General features: G+C 52.4%; 6 protein-coding genes across 6 annotated transcripts; 5 read left to right on the top strand and 1 right to left on the bottom strand.

Moving 5' to 3' along the window:
• The first annotated feature begins 14 nt into the window (after window positions 1-14).
• Window positions 15-1800, top strand: H257_00661 (hypothetical protein). The gene is made up of 5 exons (XM_009823434.1): window positions 15-432; window positions 494-917; window positions 962-1360; window positions 1413-1523; window positions 1585-1800. Exons 1-5 carry the CDS (start codon window positions 46-48, stop codon window positions 1719-1721), a joined length of 1458 nt encoding a protein of 485 aa, XP_009821736.1. The 5' UTR covers window positions 15-45; the 3' UTR covers window positions 1722-1800.
• Window positions 1801-1871: 71 nt separating this feature from the next.
• On the top strand, window positions 1872-11274 carry H257_00660 (hypothetical protein; the record flags this gene model as incomplete). Its single annotated transcript, XM_009823433.1, has 25 exons — window positions 1872-2307; window positions 2367-2532; window positions 2582-2870; window positions 2941-3510; window positions 3579-3917; window positions 3968-4048; window positions 4099-4184; window positions 4258-4435; window positions 4487-4755; window positions 4805-5309; window positions 5377-5538; window positions 5584-5973; window positions 5998-6045; window positions 6188-6616; window positions 6665-6923; window positions 6983-7112; window positions 7166-7538; window positions 7586-8178; window positions 8226-8349; window positions 8405-8532; window positions 8578-8685; window positions 8746-9130; window positions 9181-10372; window positions 10447-10643; window positions 10699-11274. Exons 1-25 carry the CDS (start codon window positions 1911-1913, stop codon window positions 11272-11274), a joined length of 7974 nt encoding a protein of 2657 aa, XP_009821735.1. The 5' UTR covers window positions 1872-1910.
• H257_00659 (hypothetical protein) lies at window positions 11158-12488 on the bottom strand. The gene is made up of 4 exons (XM_009823432.1): window positions 11936-12488; window positions 11684-11879; window positions 11514-11621; window positions 11158-11439 (listed from the first exon to the last, which is right to left on the bottom strand). The coding sequence occupies exons 1-4, from the start codon at window positions 12431-12433 to the stop codon at window positions 11348-11350; spliced, it is 894 nt and encodes a 297-aa protein (XP_009821734.1). The 5' UTR covers window positions 12434-12488; the 3' UTR covers window positions 11158-11347.
• Window positions 12489-13735: 1247 nt separating this feature from the next.
• Window positions 13736-15016, top strand: H257_00658 (argininosuccinate synthase; the record flags this gene model as incomplete). Its single annotated transcript, XM_009823431.1, has 1 exon — window positions 13736-15016. The coding sequence occupies one exon, from the start codon at window positions 13736-13738 to the stop codon at window positions 15014-15016; it is 1281 nt and encodes a 426-aa protein (XP_009821733.1).
• A 356-nt stretch (window positions 15017-15372) lies between these two features.
• Window positions 15373-16704, top strand: H257_00657 (argininosuccinate synthase). Its single transcript, XM_009823430.1, has one exon. It carries the CDS (start codon window positions 15404-15406, stop codon window positions 16664-16666), a length of 1263 nt encoding a protein of 420 aa, XP_009821732.1. The 5' UTR covers window positions 15373-15403; the 3' UTR covers window positions 16667-16704.
• Window positions 16705-17530: 826 nt separating this feature from the next.
• Window positions 17531-19550, top strand: H257_00656 (hypothetical protein; the record flags this gene model as incomplete). The annotated part of the gene is made up of 5 exons (XM_009823429.1): window positions 17531-17627; window positions 17744-17898; window positions 17963-18198; window positions 19177-19295; window positions 19360-19550. 5 exons carry the CDS (start codon window positions 17531-17533, stop codon window positions 19548-19550), a joined length of 798 nt encoding a protein of 265 aa, XP_009821731.1.
• Window positions 19551-20680: the final 1130 nt, after the last annotated feature.

Here is a 20680-nt window from a genome sequence, read left to right as displayed (position 1 = left end):
GGTACTACGCAAAATTCGAAGTGCGCGTGGCAGGCGACAACGCCGATGGAACGGAAGGAAGCTCTGGTAGCGCATGGGCGAGAAGTGCTCGAGAGATTCAAAGGAAAGGAACTCTCTCACTTGACTCAGCCAGATATGCCATCTTCGTCGACAAGTGACGACCATACAACTACAGCCCATGCCACCGATAGTAGTCCCCTGCTTCCTCGACAAGACAAGCTGTGGAGTACGATCGTGAATTCCCACGTTGAAAACGGGCAATTGTCCGAATCCATCGAACGCAACGCTCTAAAGCTAGTAGACTACATCTTGGCCAACGACAAATCCTCGCACTCGAACTTGGCTCAAATCGCCGCGCCGATCGCGTCGGCTGTGCGTCAACTCTGCCACAAGAAGCAGCAGGTCGAAGCCGCCATCCTTCGCGACATCAAGGTACTGTGCATACTCCTCTGTCTGAACACGATCATTGATGAAGGGCATGTGTCTTGTGTAGTTGCTTGGGCCTCCCCTCGTCGTGGATTCCACCACCACCAACTCGAGTGCCTGGGTTGCGGCTTCCGACGTCCAAACCCTGGTTAACGCGCACACGTCGTCGTTACAAGAAGAGTTGCACGCGGCTCAAAAAGCCAATCAATCCCTCGAAGTCAAGCTGCACGCGTACAAACTGCAGTTGCAGCAGACTTCCGACATGCCCCCAGCCACGACAGACATGACCATTAGTGCAAAGAAGCCGGTCGAGTTGCAACTTCAGGAAAAGGACGAACTGATCGCCGCGTTGAAAATCACGTTGGATGAAGTGGCGAGGGAGACGAGTCAGATGGAGAAGCTCGTTGTGGTGCAGATGGACATGATCGCCGAGCTCAAGCACGCGACGGCGGCTGGCCCCGTGCCGGTGATGCTACCTCCTCCTTCTACTGGTACATTTATACATGTATATACACGTCACATGCACGCATTGTAGATGACGTAGACGAGGGTCACCATCATCCAGATTCCCAGCAAAGCGAAGGGGAAGCTGTGCCGGTGGACGATGGCTTGGTGCACAAGATCGAGGACTTTCAGACGCCGCTGCCCCCGGGGTGGGAGATGCGGGTCACGACCAGCGGCAACGTCTACTTTGTGCACATCACGTCCAAGGTCACGACGTGGGTCGATCCCCGCACACACCCCATCCAAGTGCAAACCACTGGCCTCGACAACACTTCGTTCCCGTCGCCATCGACCCAGTACTCGATGGAGTTTCACGAGAAGCGCCGCATTGGCATCATGTTCCAACCCAACTTCCCCATCGATCAAGGCGCGTCGGTCCACCGAGTGCTCCCGGATACCCCCGCGGCGCTAGCGAGGCAAATTCATCCAGGTATTTTATTATTATTGTTTTTTGAGTTTGGACGATTTACTGGTCATTGTAGGCCATCAATTGGTCGCTGTGAACGGACATCCCATCCACGATGCGTCGTTTAAGCACGTCATGCTGCTCCTGCAAGGCGGCTACCGTCCGCTGATTCTAACGTTCGATCGAGGTATAGAGGTTTTTTATTGGCAGCATGTGGTATTATCGTTTCATTTGATAAACTTTCGAAGGGAATTCGGACACTCCGAGTGGCGGCGATCGAGTCAAGTCTGACGACGACTTGTCCTTTGCGGATCGGATCATCACGAGCGTGTTTTCCATGATGTGGTCCATGCCGCCAGAGGAAAAGGAACCAGCGCACGTTTAAGACGGGAGTAGGATTACAAGAATAGTATTTAAAACAGACACACAGAATATACGGATCCGAATATGTTTTACCGGACAAATCGACGAAGTAGTAGCTTGATCGGATTATACTATACTATACCCAGGTCGATTCCAACAATCTTGAAAGGGCATCGCGTCGACTAGTCCATGCGCCAGAGGTGGTGCCACCATGCCTGCCTCGGACCCACCAAGCAACAATGCAGATGAAGCAGACACACTTCCCCATATCCGAGCTGCTAAGAGCACTGGCGCCATGGCGGACAGAATGCAAGTCATCAAGGCTCAACTACACCAACGTCAAATAGACCACGCCCAAAGATATGCCACAAAGCCTGACAAACCGACTTCTCAGTCTCTAGAGCAACTCATGGAGGCCAAGCTCATGCAGCTGCGGAAGGAACAAGAACTCCAACTATCCATGCACCCCAAGAAGGACTTGCCTCGAGCGCTTCCTGGCTTACCTGCAGCTGAGTTTCAGGCATTGGCTGACCGAACGTCGGCCTTTGAGCACTACGCCAATGAGAAGCACCACTGGGAAGATGCCCAACGCACAGCGAAAGCAAAAGGTTGTCTGCTTTATGTGTTCTAACATATATATGTACCTCGCTCATGTCGACACCTTCAGAGGCAGCTGCCGATGCGATGGCCGAAACGCTGAAGAACAAAGCCATGGACTTGATCAACAACGGTCCCAACTTGTGCTTTGACGACCGGGCGTTGCTGTGGAGGTCCATCGTGGCCACTCGAACGGAGAGCGAAACCCTTCGCCACGATGCCGATGCCACGATCAGGTTGATCCATTGGACACCATCGTGAAACGTAATCAGCACACTTGCGTAGCACGTTGGAGCAAACAAAGCTGGCACACCCATATGAGCATTTCAATACGCTGGCCCTTCCAGAGGTAAGCGCGACGGATGGCAGCATATCGCCGGCCCAGTGCGACGTGTGGCTCCTTGGTCGACGAGGCATCATTGAAACGGCGGAGAAGAACTCGGACACGGTCCTCTTCTACGGCGCATACTTCGAAGCGTCGGATGAACAGCTCGACACCCCAAAGAACGACATGCGGTGGCTTCCTTGCTCGGACCATGCCGTGGACCCCGCCCCCGTTGTCCTGCACAAACGGGTACGTTTAAGCACCCTTCCAAGATACAATAGGCATCGAACGATGAGCATGATCGAACGATCGAGCGTAGGCGACCGTGGATTCGTGGATTGTCAGTGGCGCGGGCTTGTCGGAAGTGAACGGCGTGTACGTGTTGTCGGGCAAGTACGACGGGGCGAGCAAGTACACGTCTGTGATGGGCATCGAACTCTTTCGCAAGCGCTTCAGCTTCGAGACCAACGAGTTTGGAAACGCAGACGACATGGCAGTATCCGGTTCTTCGACTGGTGAAATCATGCCACTGCCAGCCAAATTCCGAGCCCTGTACAACGAACGAGACTTTCGCGTGATGCAGCAGATTGGCAGTTGGCTGGCCACGCAAGAAGTCAAAGCCAAGACGAGGGCCGAAGCCATCAAAGAGTCCCATCGGAAGGTGGATCATGCCAGCAAACACGCCGATGACAAGGCCATCACGATGCAACCTGTGCATACGGAGGCGTCGCCCATGGTTCCGTCGCGGCCGCACGTCGTGAGTCGCTTGTGTCGGGCATGGGTGCTCGGGCACTGCCACGTCACCCCCGTGTGCTCGAAGCGGCACTACTTCATTTCCCACCACGAACGAGACACGATGAAAACATGGCAACTCGCCACTGAGGCCAACGTACGACTGGTGTCAGCCATTCAATTTTTTTGTGGGAAAATGTCAACCAACTAACACTGCTGGTGTAGCTGGACTTGGCCATTCTACGAGCCATCACCGCCCGCGAATTGACGATCGAGCGCATGACGTCCGTGGCGGACAAGGCCATGGCCAAGTACATGGCGAATATGCACGAGGAAACGGTGAAACAAGTGCAAAAACTGGTGGTGCAATTAAATGAGCTGCGCCTCATCACGGTGCACGTGATCGAAGCCATCGAGAAGTGGCGGGATCATGTGCAACGTATTGGTCGAGTCACCACCCTGCACACGTCGGACGAGGACCAAGTCAAGTTTGGGTGGAGTGCCAGCATCACCATCACGACTGGAAAGTTGCTATTCAAGGGATCCAACGCGTTTCACTCCAAGGTACCGTCACCACTGAAGGCACGGTCCAATGGTGTATTGCGACGGCGTAGGTCAAACGATATTGTCGTGATGTCGACGTCGACGGCGAGGCTGAAACGCAAGTGCGGTATCTGGGCTACTTTCCAACCAAAGTAATCAACGACCTCGTAGTCTTGATCAAAGGTCAAATTTCCTTTTGTAGGTCGAAGCCGAGAGTGCGTATGACTGTGCAGTGGTGACAGAGGCCAAGCGATTGCACACTACGGTGGACCACATGCCGAAAAAGCGGTAACGATAATATATATATTAAAAATAATTATATGATTCCACAAGATACCATGCCGATGGATATGACATTTAGATATGTGTTTTTGTCGTGTGGGGTGCACTTCGCGATTGAAAGCGATGACGCAACTACGGGGCATCACATGACCAAGAAGAAAAAGTCGAGTTGCATCGAATGCCGAGCAAAAGTGAACTCGAACTCTGAGCCGTGGACCCCAACATACCTATGGCACGGCCTCAACTACCTGTTAAAAGTACAACTCGATCGTTCCTGAATAATATTTGCATGTGATCCACCCAAGTAGATGGGCTCCGACTTGGATTTTCTCGAACACATTACGCCGTTGCAAGTGCACGTGGGCACCGATTTTCCCCTCCTCGGCAACCCATTTCTGATTCCCCGAGCCTCTATCCAAGACCCAGATCAATTCATGACCTTAGCGGTCCCTCAAAGCGCTGTCGACGCTTCGTTGTTGGGCCCAGACATCGACGTCACCGTGCACGACAACCAGGTCGTGACGTGGACAAACCCCGAGACCCAAGAAACCTACATTGCAAGCCCCTACCACGTCATGTACATGAAAAATACGACCGTTAATTGCGACTCATTCATCCTCGCGTAGAACTACCGAAGCATCATCGCTGTCCCGGACTCGGTACGAGATCTTGGATATGCATCGGATCCAGCGAGCGCAAGATGTGTTTTTGCACGAAGTCCAGCGCACCAACACCACTTCCACCGACCAAGGAGCGGGCAAGACGACCGTGGCTCTACTGCAGACCGACCCTGTCGACGATGTCGTACGGTTCCGTCGGGTGCAAGCGTTGTACTGGGACCGTTGCGCCGCCTTGCGCATCGAGCACGTCCGTCCGGCGCGGGCGTTCCGACAGCCCAACGTGTGGTGTCGGTTGGACGCAGGCGAATGGGCCAACTTTCGAGTGCGTGGAAAGCACCTGCGGCAGCTGCGCTTCCACAAGCAGCTACATGACACGGGCACAAAAACCCAATCGAATCGCCGGACGTTTATCCTGAAATTACGCGCGTACATGCAATTGGGGTGGGAAGGCGTCGACCGGCAGGACATGGAGGCGTTCTTACTCGAAGCGGAATCATTGCGAGGCGATGTGGTAGTCGCCAATCGACTCAAAGATCACCTAGAATAGTATGTATATCTAATGCTAGTGCCGTGGGTAGGTGAAACTGGAAGCGTCGAATTTGGTCAAGTTCATGGCCAAGTTCGATCGATTGAATGACGCGGTGGAGATGGTTCAGCGGTGGTGGCGACAAGTTGTGGGCAAATGGAAATCGAGCGCTCGAACTAGGGCCTTGCGTCAATTGGCTCGATTGCGAATACAAGTATTTTTCCTAGGTCGATTTCGTCATCCTCAAACTTGCACCTAGTTTCAAGAGCTGGTCTGTAAGACCGTCCATCAATTCGTGCACAGCATCACCATTGCAGCAATCCACACTGCGACTGCGAAGATTGAGAAACCAGCGTATTCGACGACACTGAAGCTCGACGGCGAGCATGTTGTCGTGACGTGGCACGCGCTCCTGCATGCATCCCTCCCGACAAACGTAGGTCTGCCGTGCAAATACTGCCTTCGCCAAGCCTATCACGCATCGATTCATGTGCGCGGGTTCAAGTTTCAAAAAGATCAAATGCTATGTTGCTGCCGATCGGAGCATCCCCCCGAGCGCCTCTTAGTCCGGGCGTACAACCCCGCGACGTGTCAAGTGTATAGACTCAAGCTGGGCAACGAGCGCGTGCGACAGTTGCTTCGCCCCCGAGTCGATGGGTAAGAAGATACCAAGTCTTCAATGAGTGTAACCTATTCTTCGGTAGGGTGTTGCGCCGCGCTTGTGAATTGAAGTCCCTTCCCACGGATCGAATCTTAAATTACGACCCGCGGTGTATGGGAGGACGCCGGCGAAGATGTTGGGAGCCTATTTATGAATCACAGGTAATCGTGTTCGTACGTTGTGCGGCTACAGTGTGATTTAGATGGCCCACACGATGGCATTGGGGGTCGAAAAGGAAGCCCAGTACCACGAAACATTAGCCAAAACCTTGTGGCAAAAGGTAATGGCGTGGCGCGCCCTGCACACGAACAACTTGCAAGTGAAAAAGCACTCGTGGGTGGCGTTCCAAAAGGCCACCGCACAGGCCAAGCGTGCGGACATCGCTTATAAAGAGTCGACAAGTCAAACCAAGGCCGCCATGGCATTCTCCGAGCGAGCTCGAACCAGCCTCACGGAGGAGCAGCCGTGGGATCCACTTGAAAACGCAAACAACTGGACGCTGCTGGTGTCCAAGCGACGAGCCAATCGCGACGCGGCAGACAAGGCGGCGCTACTGGAAGTGGCGCGCATGGAATGGTTCCACGCGGAAATGAACGAAGCCAGTACCCGCGCATCCACGGCGCAAGCCAATGTAATAAAGGAACGTCACCATGCTTTAGTAACAAATTATCATGCGTAGATGCGGTACGAGGCAGCGGCGGCCATGGCCAAACGGGTTCGGTTGCGAGCAAACGAATTCCGCGCGATGGCCAACACGGCGGCGTTGATGTTGGGGACAGCCCTGCAAACGTTGAGTGCGTTACTAGCGTTGAGGTTTACGTCGTCGTTGCCGATTCGACGCAATTTGGTGTTGCTTGACACGGCTCAGTGGCACTTTCACGTGAAACCAACGAAATTGCACACTGTGGTCAGTCGTCGCGACTTTGACTACAACTTGTGTACGAACCATGGATGTGATGCTCAATGTGCAACTCTTGACGCTGACACTACTACATAGTGGTGGCTCGAGCGAAGCACGTGTGCGCCGAGCCGATTCGCCAGACTTTTCAACCGCGACAACATTGGATGGTGGAGGTGCGCGTGTTGGCCGAAACGGCCAGCTTGGACGCCGGCGCGCTCGTGTCCATGTACTCAAATGGACTGCATTTCGAACAAGTGTCGTAACTATCACTTGTGTTAGGTATCGCCCTTGTGACAGCCAAGTGGTGGACATGTGGGTCGAAGCTCGCTTCGTGATGCTCCTGACAACTCGGCTGCGATTCCGAGACCCATTAGCCACACTCATTCAAGGGCACATGAAGGTGGCAGCTACGACCACCATGCACGGCAATGCTGCGAGTCGCAAGCTGCTCTTGATGACGGAATGCGCGCACGCGTTGATTAGTCTGGTCAAGTTGAACGCGTTTTCGGGTGAGATTACGCTCGGGCGGGTCGAGTTCTTCCGGGTTCGAGAGACGCTCTGTGTGAAGATCGTTCAAAGCCATTGGTGGCAGGACCTACGTCAAGGGCGAAAGCGAGGTCGCGGCGACGAAGTGTACCGTCAAGCTACAAATGTAACTAGTGCAAAACAAACTATAGTTCATGCTAATATACCTCATAGGTGAGCGGGCGACTGTGCCACGTTGTCCTATATGAAAACTGGGGTGATCTCACTGTTCAGGTCTATGAGCCACGCACGAGGCGATACGCGACGTGCGTTGTCTCGTTGGCTGAGACTGTCCTCGTGCTGAAAGGCGCCCCGTTCAAGCTGCAGCACTGGCTGCTCTGCGTTCGAACCAATCGCTACAGCGACGCCATATTCCAGCCCATTTTGCAGCACCTTGTGTACCTCCCTGACAACGCGAACGGTCCGACTCTGTCGTTTCAAGTGGCCAAGGCGAATGCTGGGAAGATCGTGTTCCGCGGCGTTCGCTTCGTGCGGCATTGCTACCTGCTCGTGACCATGCGCGAAGATTTGTGGCAGCACTTAACCATCACGGGACTAAGTCCCAACTGCAGTATTCGTGGCGAAATCTCACTCGATCCGAGCGGCCGCCGCGCCATGTTCGGGGTTCCAACCCAACTGGACGAGTATGCCTTCCTCCGCGACATGATCGCCATTGAGCCCACACAAGTGTCGACGAGTGTGCCGGTGGCGGGAAATGTGGTGAGCAACGCAATCCTTGGATTCAACGCCTGGATTGACAAGTCGAGGTAATTACAACCAAAGTACAAAGTCAAACGTCACATTCAAGTACTAGAGTGTGGCGGAATCCTGCGCAAAAGGTCCCCGACCAACAAATACGAGCGTGGGCGTGCGATGTAGACGCCACAAGTCTGCACTCCGAGTATGCGTCCGAGTGGAGCTTGGTGCTCCGGCGAAAGGTATACGCCAAATGCTAGCGTTGCCTCTCTTTGTTGAGCTTAGACCTGGGATTAGACGGAATTCGAACATGTTGTGGACCCAGTTGCGTTCGATAAGGCTGTGGTGTACACGAAGGAGGGCAAGGCAGTCCACGCCAAGTTGGAAGTGTTTCCAAGACAAGGCGACGTCTACCTCCGACTGCGGTAATGCGAATACGTCTGTGCTTTCGTTCACCATAACCCAACTAGCGCCGAGTTGTTTTCCGAGTGGGAGATTCGACTACAACGCGACCGATGCCGTGAAATGGAGTCGGAAGAACGCGATACCCGCAATGCAGTGGCGTTTGGTATGAAGCGGTGCGATCAGATGAAAATGCTGTTTTGGGCATGCCTAAAGAACCTAACCTCACATTTTAGACAAATGCAAGCGACAATGCAAACGTGGTTGCGCGAGATACAAGCCACACAGCAACGCCTTCGAGCTAAGGTGGACGTATTGAATGCACTGCACACGAGGCATCTCGATAAGCAGCGACAATACCTTGCAAGCCAGCTCATCCTATCGATGGACATTGAAGAAGTGGAGCTGGACACCCCAAAACAGTATCGCCTCACCATCGACCACCACAATCTGCAGTGGCTTCACAAATTTCCCTACGCCCCGACGTGCATTTACTTGGAGCCGATTACGACACTGCACAAAGTCCCGCCGGAACGCTTACTGGCGAAAACGACCAAAGTCGCCATGTTCGCGCGCCCGGTCCAAGTGGAGTTTTCCGTTCAACGAACAGACGACGACGATGTAGGAATCAAGCGCATTTTTCCAACAAAACGATTCTAACGCCTAATTAGATCTGGAAAGTTGTGGCGTACGGACGAGGGGTTGGTGTCGTAGTCACGTATCACGTGGATGTATCGCATGTGCTTGGGGAACGCACGTTTGGCCTTCGCCACATCCCTCGAGAAGCGGCAAGGAACCGAGCGCTCACCTGGTTATGTGGTGCCAGTTCCGAGTTGGCTATTGCCGAATCCATGTGGCCCTCTTGTGTTCAGCTGGGAAACCAGTCACCGTGGCGCACTCTGTGTAAAATCATGGCAACGCTGCATCCGTTGCTGCAGTTCCCCGACCAGTTGCTCGCATGCACTGGCCTTTCGGGGCACCAGCGCGGGGGGGTTATTCGGGTTACAGAACTCGACCATGCTTTGAGTACAATCCAAGATGGAATTCAGGCACAGGTCCGCGACGTCGAGCAGAGCGTCCTCAGTGCCATGGGGTCATTCCACACTACATTCTGTGACCCCTTTGGCAGTACCACCAACCAACTTGCACTTACGATCAGCCCTGTACGAGTGATCACTCTGCGGCCATCAACTCCCCGATCGGCCTGGCAGTTGCTCATTCCGCCAGACATCTCTCAACCCATTGAAGAAGTGTTTGCTCATGAGCCTATTGACCTGGCTGAGCTCGCCACTCTGTTGGGGTCCCCAGACCTCGCACTAGTCGACGCTTTGCACGGTCACATGGTGGTTCAGTCGCCCCAACCAACCGACACGGAGGCCAACGTACGGGCGTCTGGGCTGACGGCGACCTTTGTTTGCGGCCAAGCATTGTACCTCTGTCGGTCGTTCCCGTTGGTCGAAAGGCTGCTCCAGTTAAGTCTTAATGTGGGGGGGCCCAAAAAGCCCCGACCCGGTCCGAAGGGGGCTGTGTGGAGGTCGATAGCAAGCGACCGAATGCGCGCGACAAGGGAAGCCAAGCCGTCGCACACGCATCTTCCTTTGCGAGGCGAAGAGGGCTATGACGGCGTCAACAAGTCGACAGCTCCGATGTGGCCCCCTTCAGACCAAGTGCAACCTGCGTTCGTCACGCGCATTTCAAAAAAGGAATTGGAATATGTTGGAGGTGTCGAGGATGTGTCGTCGCTGCCGACTCGCGTTGTGGATCGCTTTTTGCAAGCGCTCGAGTTTTCGACCATGACGTGGCATGCGCTGGACACGAAGAGGGTTTTATCGACCACGATGGACGTGCCCTTGGTTGACGCCGGTGTGTTCAATCTGTTGCTATCCTTTACACATATATCTACAGCATCACATACATCTGTGTGATTCGGTTGTTAGGTCCAGTGACGTTGGCCGTTTCCATGTCGGTGAACGACGTCTTGGCACCCACGTCGTTGGTTGTGACTGCCAAAGATCCAAGTCAACGGTTCGGAACTTCCGAGTTTAGCTGTATCATCCCATGGGAGCCCCTTGACAAGAGACCCACCCACGGACGAGATTGGACATCGTTTGCCAGCAACTGCGCGTCAACTCTGGTATACATCGTTCATCTCCTTCCGAATGTGGATGATAGTTGTGTCGTGTGTGTAGATGCTGCTTCGATGCAATGGTCAAGTCCAGTTGTGCTCTCGACTCGTCATCCCGTCACGTGCAACCCTAGATCTGTCCCCTACGAGAAACGTCGCCCCGTTTCCAGCTAACGTGCTGCTGTATGCAGCTCTGAAAACCACCAACGTGCCTGCCAACATCATGTCCGAACACATGGGCGCGGCCCGGCTCAACAAGCACTTGCGGTCGTCAGTCGCTGACCGCATGCGAAAGCGATTCTACCGCGTGCGGGTCGCCAATGGCAAGTCGGCGCTCGAGTGGCCGCACATGGCGGAAGAGGACGCCTTCAGTGCCGAGTTCCGGGGCGTTCTCACGTTACCGCTGAAACAACTGCACAAGTTGTGCAAGGCATTTGATGCAGGCACTCGGGATACACCGAACGAGGCAGACCAGCGGCGGGCAGTGCTGTCTGCCTTGGGCAGGTCGAGCTTGAGACTTGACGGGGAAGTGGACATGACCCCGTGGGCAGGCTTTCACGTGTTTGCAGAATGGTACCGCGTGGCAGACATCGAACGACGTCGACGGGAGTCACCTCCCACGACAACTGTAGCACCATAGGTAGTGGAAAAATCAAGCGCTTAATCGGATTATTTGTGTCTTGGATTTTTTGTTCTGTATTGGTGGAATAGAGTTATTGCGATTCCATGTACGCTTTCTGCACTTCAAACGCCAACAAAGTAATGCCAAAGAGGGGTGCTTGAACCATCATCCGAGGCCCCGCGCCTACAGATATTGGTGAAATATCGCATTCTTGGTCGAATAAAAAAGAGTTTCGTCAAAGTTGGAAATCTTCCTACCTTTGAAAAGAGCAGCGACTCCACCACTTGCAACCACTTGCTGAAAACAGTCGATCGTGCCTTTGTACCTGGCCCCGCGCATTTGCCGTTTGGTCTTGATCACATCAGCTACACAACAACAAGGGATATGTTTTGAATTGTGAGTTCGAGAGTTGGACGCGGTTTTGTACCTGGCGTGACAAAGCCAGCGGCAGTAGCACCCGCCGTGCATCCTGCAAAGACGACAGACGCCATGGACACGTGGCCGTCCTTGTCGGTGCCGAGGTCTCGAATGGTCGCATACATGGGGAAGAAGATGACGGCGTAGGGGATGTCGCGCAACAAGCACGCGGTTGTGCCTTTGTACAGTCCACGAAGTCCCAATTCCTAGACACTCCCAGGTAAGCCATTATACGGCATGCGGGTTGACTCGTGAAATGTACCTGAACTACTTGCGTGGCCGACTGGCGTTCGGCTGCGGGCAGGTGGTTTTGGGTTTGCAGGCGAATTTTCACGATTTCCAACGGATTCGTAGCCACCACTTGGCACAGCCCAGCTCCGCCCCCGGCCAGCACTTGCTTGTACAGCGGCAACACGCCCGTGCCCTCCGTGTCGAGCGTCTCGCGCAAGTAGTCGTTGACAGCTAATTTGATCGCCTTTTCCGGGATGACACCGACCAACGTGGGAGGCAGGCCGCGGAAGAGGCCACGGAAGCCATCTTGGGCCACCAACGTGCGGAAACAATGCAGAGGACTTGTGAATGCGGACGAGCTTTGCAAGTTGGTCTTGACGATGTCGATGGGAAACGTCACCGACACGCCGAAGATGCCAGCAAATCCCCCGACGACGAGCTTGGCAGCCAGCGGAATCTTCTTCTTCGAGGCGGCGGCTTTGCGCTCCACCGCGGCGGGTGCTAGGAAGGTGGCAGTGGCGGTAGTCATGTTGAACTATGCACGCTTGGTTTCCACGGGAGTGTATCCACGGATTTGCTGCTGGCGTGTCAAGTGGCTCATGTAACGAATGTGTAGTTTCCTTGTCTAAGTACAATCCTAAAATACCACACCGTATCTCTTTAACAGTCACGACAGTATTCGACTTTAGCAGCAGCATATATACGCAATACAGTACATGGCTTCTGCGATGGCAGCATAATTGCACGTTACCTCTACCCCTTGCACAAGTGAGACTACGATCTGTGTCAGTAAAATGAATGCCTTGAGTAACGGTACTCGTCGAGGGTCCGAGTTTTTAAATCAACGAGGCGACGTTTGAACACCCGGTTTAACCTACGCCTGAATTGGGGAATTCGAAAAACACACATGACTTGTCGAATTGGGCAAACAGCGAATCCCCGCCAATCATGTGGCTTTGTGGGACGTTGTCCGAAGTGGCACATCTATTTTACTGCTAAGTTTACGATTGGTTGTGATTGGTTGTACTGTACCAGTAGGTGATTTTGACATTTGGTATATTTGTTCAGGTGTAGCCAGCCAGCAATGAGGCAGCAAGTGGCAGACGCAAACTTGCGACTCAACCATCTCCTTGATTGGTTTCCAACAACGTTAACGTGTATCTACCGGTAGTACTACTGTATGTGAGTGTGTCAATCGATGCACTGATTGCACCATCAAAGTGGAAAATGGACGGATTTAACAACGACGGAGCCAGAATTCATAACACTATCCCAATACAGTATATATCTTTCAAGAATATATTGTTACAGTTGTACTCTGCAAGACCAATGAGAGGTGCTTTTTGACCAACTTCATGGTGTTTATCACTACCGGTAGCGACGATCGGAAGGGGATTGTAGTTTTTGTGCTGTGTCGTTGCCAGCCGCAAGATTTCTGTTTATGCCATGATGATTGGCCAAAACTATTGATGGTTCATGTAGCCAATCATATCCGACGCTCCATACAAAATAATAGTAGTATAAATAAGTTGTTATTAATAAGTTATCGTTACATTAATAACAATCCATCATATCATACTCCACACCGAACAAGAAATCTGGTTGACACTGTGAATATCCATTTATAATATATATAACAATGTTATGTTTCAGCGGTCAACATTTTGCCCACTTCAACTTGGAATTCCACTGTTGCAACTGTGATGCATGCACGCGCATGGACAATCAAATTCTTGTGGAGAATCATCGAAAAGACACGGCCACGGAAGTTCACAACACAGCGCATTGATCATTTCTGAATATTCAATCTACTAAGTCAACAACAACAACAATGAGCGTCAAGGCCAACCCCGGTGACAAAGTGATCTTGGCCTACTCTGGCGGCCTCGACACGTCCATCATCCTCAAGTGGCTCGTCAACAAAGGCTTCCACGTCGTGTGCTACTGCGCCAACGTGGGCCAATTCGGCGAAAACTTCGACAAGGTCAAGGCCAAGGCCATTGCGTTGGGTGCGTCCAAGGTCTACATCGAAGACTTGCGCAAGGAGTTCGTCGTCGACTACATTTGGCCAGCTGTGCAAGCGAACGCGATCTACGAGTCCCGCTACCTCCTCGGGACATCGCTCGCCCGCCCCGTTATTTCGAAGAAGATGGTCGAGATTGCCAACGCCGAAGGTGCCCAGTACGTCGCCCACGGCGCCACGGGGAAAGGCAACGATCAAGTGCGCTTCGAGCTGTGTGCTCAAGCGCTCAACGCCAACCTCAAGACGATTGCCCCCTGGCGCGACCTCGAATTCATCGAAAAGTTCAAGGGCCGCCAGGATTTGATTGCGTACGCCCGCGAGCAGAACATCCCAATCGACGCCACGCCCAAGGCCCCGTACAGCGTCGACGAGAACTTGTACCACACGTCGTACGAATCGGGCATGCTCGAAGACCCGATGACAGCTCCGATCCCAGAAATGTTCAAGATGACCGTGGACCCCAAGGTGGCCCCGAACGAGTCTGAGTCCATCCGCATCCACTTCAAGGCTGGCATCCCCGTCCAGGTGTCCAACTTGTCACACCCTCAAGTTGACGAAACCGACCCGTTGTTGCTGTTCTTGGAGTTGAACCGCGTGGCCGGGAAGCACGGCATTGGTCGCATTGACATCGTAGAAAACCGTTTTGTGGGTATCAAGTCGCGTGGAGTGTACGAAACGCCGGGGGGTACGCTGTTGCGCGCGGCGCACTTGGACTTGGAAGGGTTGTGCCTGGACCGCGAAGTGATGAAGTTGCGCGACTCGCTCAGTGTCAAGTTTGCCGAGTTCTGCTACAACGGGTTTTGGTTCGCCCCTGAAATGGACTTTGTGCGCCATGCGATCGAGTTTTCGCAGAAGAACGTCACGGGCTATGTCGACTTGGAGCTGTACAAGGGCAATGTCACGGTCATCGGTCGGTACTCGAACGTGGCGCTCTACAGCGCCGACCTTGCGAGCATGGACTTGGAAGGCGGCGGGGCCAACATTGAGTACAACCCGAGCGACGCCCAAGGGTTCATCCGCATCAATGCCACCCGCCTCAAGGCGTACAACCTCGTGCAAAAGGCAGCGCAAAGTCAAAAGCTACCATAACGAAATAGAAAGATTTCTTGACTTGCACCTATGGTTATGTAAGTTGCATCCAAGAACAGTGGCTGCGCAATCAAAACCAAGTAGATGGATGCAACTTGCGTGTTTGCCACTGCAAACCGCAAGTGGTGTATATAGTACATGCTGGTATCCTTGTAACCAGCCAAAGGGTCCTACGAACGGCCACATAGCACGAAGTGCCAGTCAGCCCCCACGTGACTGACTGTGCCTATGCTGGTTGATGGGAGGTTTTGATTGCCAAGTTGAAGTGGTGGTTGTTTCTGCAGTTCTATTCTGCCAATCAGATCGCTCGAAATACCGAAAGATCTCGACCAAGGTCACGACGATACCTCATTCGTAAATTCTACCGGTAGCTGTCACATTGTCATTATGAGCGTCAAGGCCAACCCCGGTGACAAAGTGATCTTGGCCTACTCTGGCGGCCTCGACACGTCCATCATCCTCAAGTGGCTCGTCAACAAAGGCTTCCACGTCGTGTGCTACTGCGCCAACGTGGGCCAATTCGGCGAAAACTTCGACAAGGTCAAGGCCAAGGCCATTGCGTTGGGTGCGTCCAAGGTCTACATCGAAGACTTGCGCAAGGAGTTCGTCGTCGACTACATTTGGCCAGCTGTGCAAGCGAACGCGATCTACGAGTCCCGCTACCTCCTCGGGACATCGCTCGCCCGCCCCGTTATTTCGAAGAAGATGGTCGAGATTGCCAACGCCGAAGGTGCCCAGTACGTCGCCCACGGCGCCACGGGGAAAGGCAACGATCAAGTGCGCTTCGAGCTGTGTGCTCAAGCGCTCAACGCCAACCTCAAGACGATTGCCCCCTGGCGCGACCTCGAATTCATCGAAAAGTTCAAGGGCCGCCAGGATTTGATTGCGTACGCCCGCGAGCAGAACATCCCAATCGACGCCACGCCCAAGGCCCCGTACAGCGTCGACGAGAACTTGTACCACACGTCGTACGAATCGGGCATGCTCGAAGACCCGATGACAGCTCCGATCCCAGAAATGTTCAAGATGACCGTGGACCCCAAGGTGGCCCCGAACGAGTCTGAGTCCATCCGCATCCACTTCAAGGCTGGCATCCCCGTCCAGGTGTCCAACTTGTCACACCCTCAAGTTGACGAAACCGACCCGTTGTTGCTGTTCTTGGAGTTGAACCGCGTGGCCGGGAAGCACGGCATTGGTCGCATTGACATCGTAGAAAACCGTTTTGTGGGTATCAAGTCGCGTGGAGTGTACGAAACGCCGGGGGGTACGCTGTTGCGCGCGGCGCACTTGGACTTGGAAGGGTTGTGCCTGGACCGCGAAGTGATGAAGTTGCGCGACTCGCTCAGTGTCAAGTTTGCCGAGTTCTGCTACAACGGGTTTTGGTTCGCCCCTGAAATGGACTTTGTGCGCCATGCGATCGAGTTTTCGCAGAAGAACGTCACGGGCTATGTCGACTTGGAGCTGTACAAGGGCAATGTCACGGTCATCGGTCGGTACTCGAACGTGGCGCTCTACAGCGCCGACCTTGCGAGCATGGACTTGGAAGGCGGCGGGGCCAACATTGAGTACAACCCGAGCGACGCCCAAGGGTTCATCCGCATCAATGCCACCCGCCTCAAGGCGCACAACCTCGTGCAGAAGCGAGCTTAAGTCGACTTTATAATTCATACTACGTATACCGTTATGAAGGTGTTGGTGGTGTAGTGTTGCCCAAATTTGCTGGTATTGAATGGCAGCAAGTAAAATTCAATGATTGAAGTTCATAACGGTATACAGTAAGTAGACACTTAGACAGTATATATTGCAGTTAGTATTATGTAACGGTCTTTTGAAACGCCTGGTAACGGTTTGCATGGCGTCGACTGCACCAACCACGACGCGCAAAACAATGCCCAGCCCCAAGCGCATATCAAACGCTTTACCACGCGAGTGCCATGGAGGCATTGCCTTGCCGTCTTGAGGTCATATGTCCTCGTTGCCACCGATGATGTTCTGGGAGTGGGGTCGGGGGCCCCGACCCTAGTCGAGCCAAAGGTATTCACGAACAAGACAGTCCGCGGCGCAATCGAATGAGCAGCTCCAAATAGGCAGACAATCGATCGACCAATCAAATTTCAGAACACTAATCAAGTGGCCAATCAAATCCACTCTTCGACCAATTCAACATGGAATTTAGTGTGTGAATGAAATTAGTGTGAAACTGGACGATTTTTATATACTGCTGGAAGGTCAAAAGCCTTTCGACTGTAGAATTCACAATTTGTATCCAATCAAAGCGCTCTTTCAGTCAGTTCACGCCAATTAAAATTGTGGTCACGTTGATGCTTCTAAATACCTAAAACGATGTATACACATAGAAAAAAGTCGAAAATAATTTTTTGAGCGGCAAAAATCCTGGCCAAATGTAAAAAATACAAAATTCAAAATCCACCGCAGAGTTACTGTAATTTACGACCACTCCAAGACTGGTAGAAACACCTATATACACTACTATGACTCACACGCTTCTCTTAGATGCCAAAAGGATACGCACTCACGCTTGCGCAGCGTGGATCTATCGTGGCCTTTTGCAAGGCCAAACTCACCATTCGCCGCATTGCCGACGAGCTTGGTGTGTTTGCAGCTACCTAAGGTCGCCTTAGACCTATGGGACACCCATTCGTGCTGGACGACCTGCCAAATACGATGCCAGGGACAAAAGACGCGTCCTGCGTCTTGCATCCGTAGAACAATCCAGCTCAAGCGGGATTAAACATGACCTACATCTTACGTTTTCGACTCGTACGGTTCGTCGAATCTTGTTTAAAGCTCCGCACAACAAGTACACGAAGCGCAAAGCAAATCCTCGAATCACATTAGTGCACAAGAAGGCTCGTGTGGAGGTGGGCAAAGTCTCACGTTGACCTTGGTCTCGGCTGGAACCAAGTTGTCTTTTCCGATGAAAAGAAGTTCAATCTGGATGGCCCTGATGACCTCCAGTACTACTGGCATGATGTCCGTAAGGACGAGCAGAAGTTTTTGAGCCGTCAAAATGGTGGGGACGGCGTGATGATCTGGGACAGATTTTCAAGTCAAGGTCGGACGGCAGTTGCTGTCCTCCAAGGCCGCCAAGACTCATATGCCTACTGCGACACGGTGGCGAATTATGTCCTGCCCTTTGTCCATGCTCATCACCCTGATGGGTTTGTGTGTCAACAAGATAATGCGAGCATTCACGCCAGTCAAGAAACCAGGGCGTTTTTGGCGGAACAAAATGTTCCTCTTTTGAGCTGGCCTGCGCTTTCGCCTGACCTAAACCCCATCGAAAATGTTTATGCAAATGGAAGGTAGTTTGGCTCCGAAGCTCCAGTCTGAGATTTTACGTCAGTGGGATGCCATTGACCAAAAGCTCTTCCTCAAACTTATTGCATCCATGAAATCGCGTTGTATCGATGTTCTGCGAGGCAAGGGGTCGTGTACGAAGTATTAGTGTGTAAAACGATTAACATCGCATTATGTTTCGGTGTTTTAGTTCACTTTTAACTTTTGTGCCTTTCACTTATGGCCAGAAATAATTGTACTCATTTTACTATTTACAGATTTTTTGCTTTGATGCCGAGTTACCATGGTCATTTGATGCCAAAACATTCGTCTCTTCATTGCTACTCACCTGCTACGAATGCTATTGACGTTTGAGGTACGAGTCAAAATGTTAGAGCGAAAAAGTGTTGTACCTTTCACTTATATGGCCAGCACTGTACCTGGGAACCGATAAATCGTGAGGAGTTTGTATTGGCAATCCCGACAATTAGTTTGTCGTGATTCGCTGGACGACAACATGTTTCAATTGAGATCATTGATTGGACGACCCACATGTCGGGGAAGAACATAACTCCAACATTAAACATGTAGGCCCAATGATTGGACGTTAATACGTAGATGTCGTCTGAAAATACAGCCACGTTTCATCAACCCCTAGAACAAAAGAAATTCAGCATCAGGAACGCAACCACCGTGCCCCCTAAGGCAACCATCCAAGGTTCCTTCCGATCGAAGTCGACCTTGCGAACCTACCAAACCTATCAAAACCAGTTTGTCAAGTTCTGTAAGGACGTCCTCGCAATCGACCCTGCGGGCGCGACACCAGGGGCATGAACGGACTTTTTTCACCACCTCTGCAGCCTCGGCAAGACTGCCCGAACCGTCGACTCCGCCAAGACCGTGCTAGTCGCCTATTTCCAAGCACTCAAAGTCGACCCAAACCCTGCCCGGGACGTTGAGTCCAAGCAATACGTTGTTGGTTTGCAAAAATACAACAACAAAAAACAACATCGACGACGAAAACAAGTCCCATTCACTGTCAGTGTACGAGCTGTCGTTGCTCGTAAACTCACTGGCCTCGTCCCACATGTTTGTCGGGGCACTGTATCGGTTCCTTCTCTGCGCGAGCTACATTGGCTGTTTTCGCATCAGCGAAATGCTAAACCTGACGTGGGACGGCGTCGCCGTCCAACACGATGGCGACAGCCAGTATGTATCGCTCCGACTTCGTTAGCACAAAAAGGCCAGTGTGCAAAGTGACTGCCAAATCTACCATCTCATTGACGAGAAGTCATTTACGTACTTGCGCGTGTGTGTGTTGTTTTCAGATTACGAGGGCCTCGTCAATCGGGACAGTCCGCCTCCAAGTCGTTTGTTTTTCCTGCCTACACACTCAAATCGTCTGGGACCCCAAGACTCAACTGGTACGAACGTCTTGATCAAAATCAAGTCCTTCTGTTCATTAAAAGTGCAGTTGAAAAGTGCTCCGAGCTTCCTACAGGTATTTTTTGCTCGCATATTTATTTTTTCAACTGGTACTAGGATATAATATTTTTTAGGAATTACGTTGCACAGCATGCGTCATGGAGGAAGTTTTTACCGAGTGTTGGAGTCTCCAGAGCGTCGGTTCAATTTCAGAGAGCTCATGGCATGGTGCCGACGGGAAGATGCAAATATATGCTGTGAATATCTTATTACACGCAGCATTACAAACGAAATCGATCCGACAAATCTACTACGCATCAACACAAACACCAGCAACTTAACCGTCGGCGAAATGAACCTACAAGACCTCTGCAACGCAATTGTCAAGTCCCTCCAAAACAACGTGCATGTTTTACCTGCCGCTGTCGTCGCCGCCGATGTCGCCTGCACACTACCACCGCCAGTGGCTGCCAAGTCCCAACGTCAAATGACGCTGGACAGCTTCGTTTCGCACGCCGTTGTACCTACTGCATGGTCGGCGAACGAAGCATGGACAATGGTTTACCGGAGACCCGGCGGTCGGGTATCAACCCCTGCGATCGTTCAACAAACAAATGATGCGGGCCGACCACCGGAAGTATTCTGAGCGCTTTATCGCTGGCCTTTTCAAAGTATGTTAGTTATGAGATGTTTGAGGCTGCATATGTAGGTCACACCAGTTCTTACAGCAGTACCTTGTCTGAAGTCCGCAAGCGAGAGCGCGAGGGACGATTGTAATGAAGTGTTGGGATCTTGGGCATTAGTGCAATGAGGTTGTTGGGGAAGTCTCACAGCTCGGCCAATCAAAATTGCATTCTGGGAATACATTTTTGGCCAATCATAAAGTTGTCGGGTTAAAATGTCGTGGACGACGAAAGATATCTACATATTGAAGTCAGT

The sequence above is a fragment of the Aphanomyces astaci genome (assembly GCF_000520075.1).
Source record: "Aphanomyces astaci strain APO3 unplaced genomic scaffold supercont1.1, whole genome shotgun sequence".
Lineage (NCBI taxonomy): Eukaryota > Oomycota > Saprolegniomycetes > Saprolegniales > Verrucalvaceae > Aphanomyces > Aphanomyces astaci.
The sequence above is the reverse complement of the archived record's forward strand: the minus strand, read 5'-3'. Positions and strand labels throughout refer to the sequence as shown.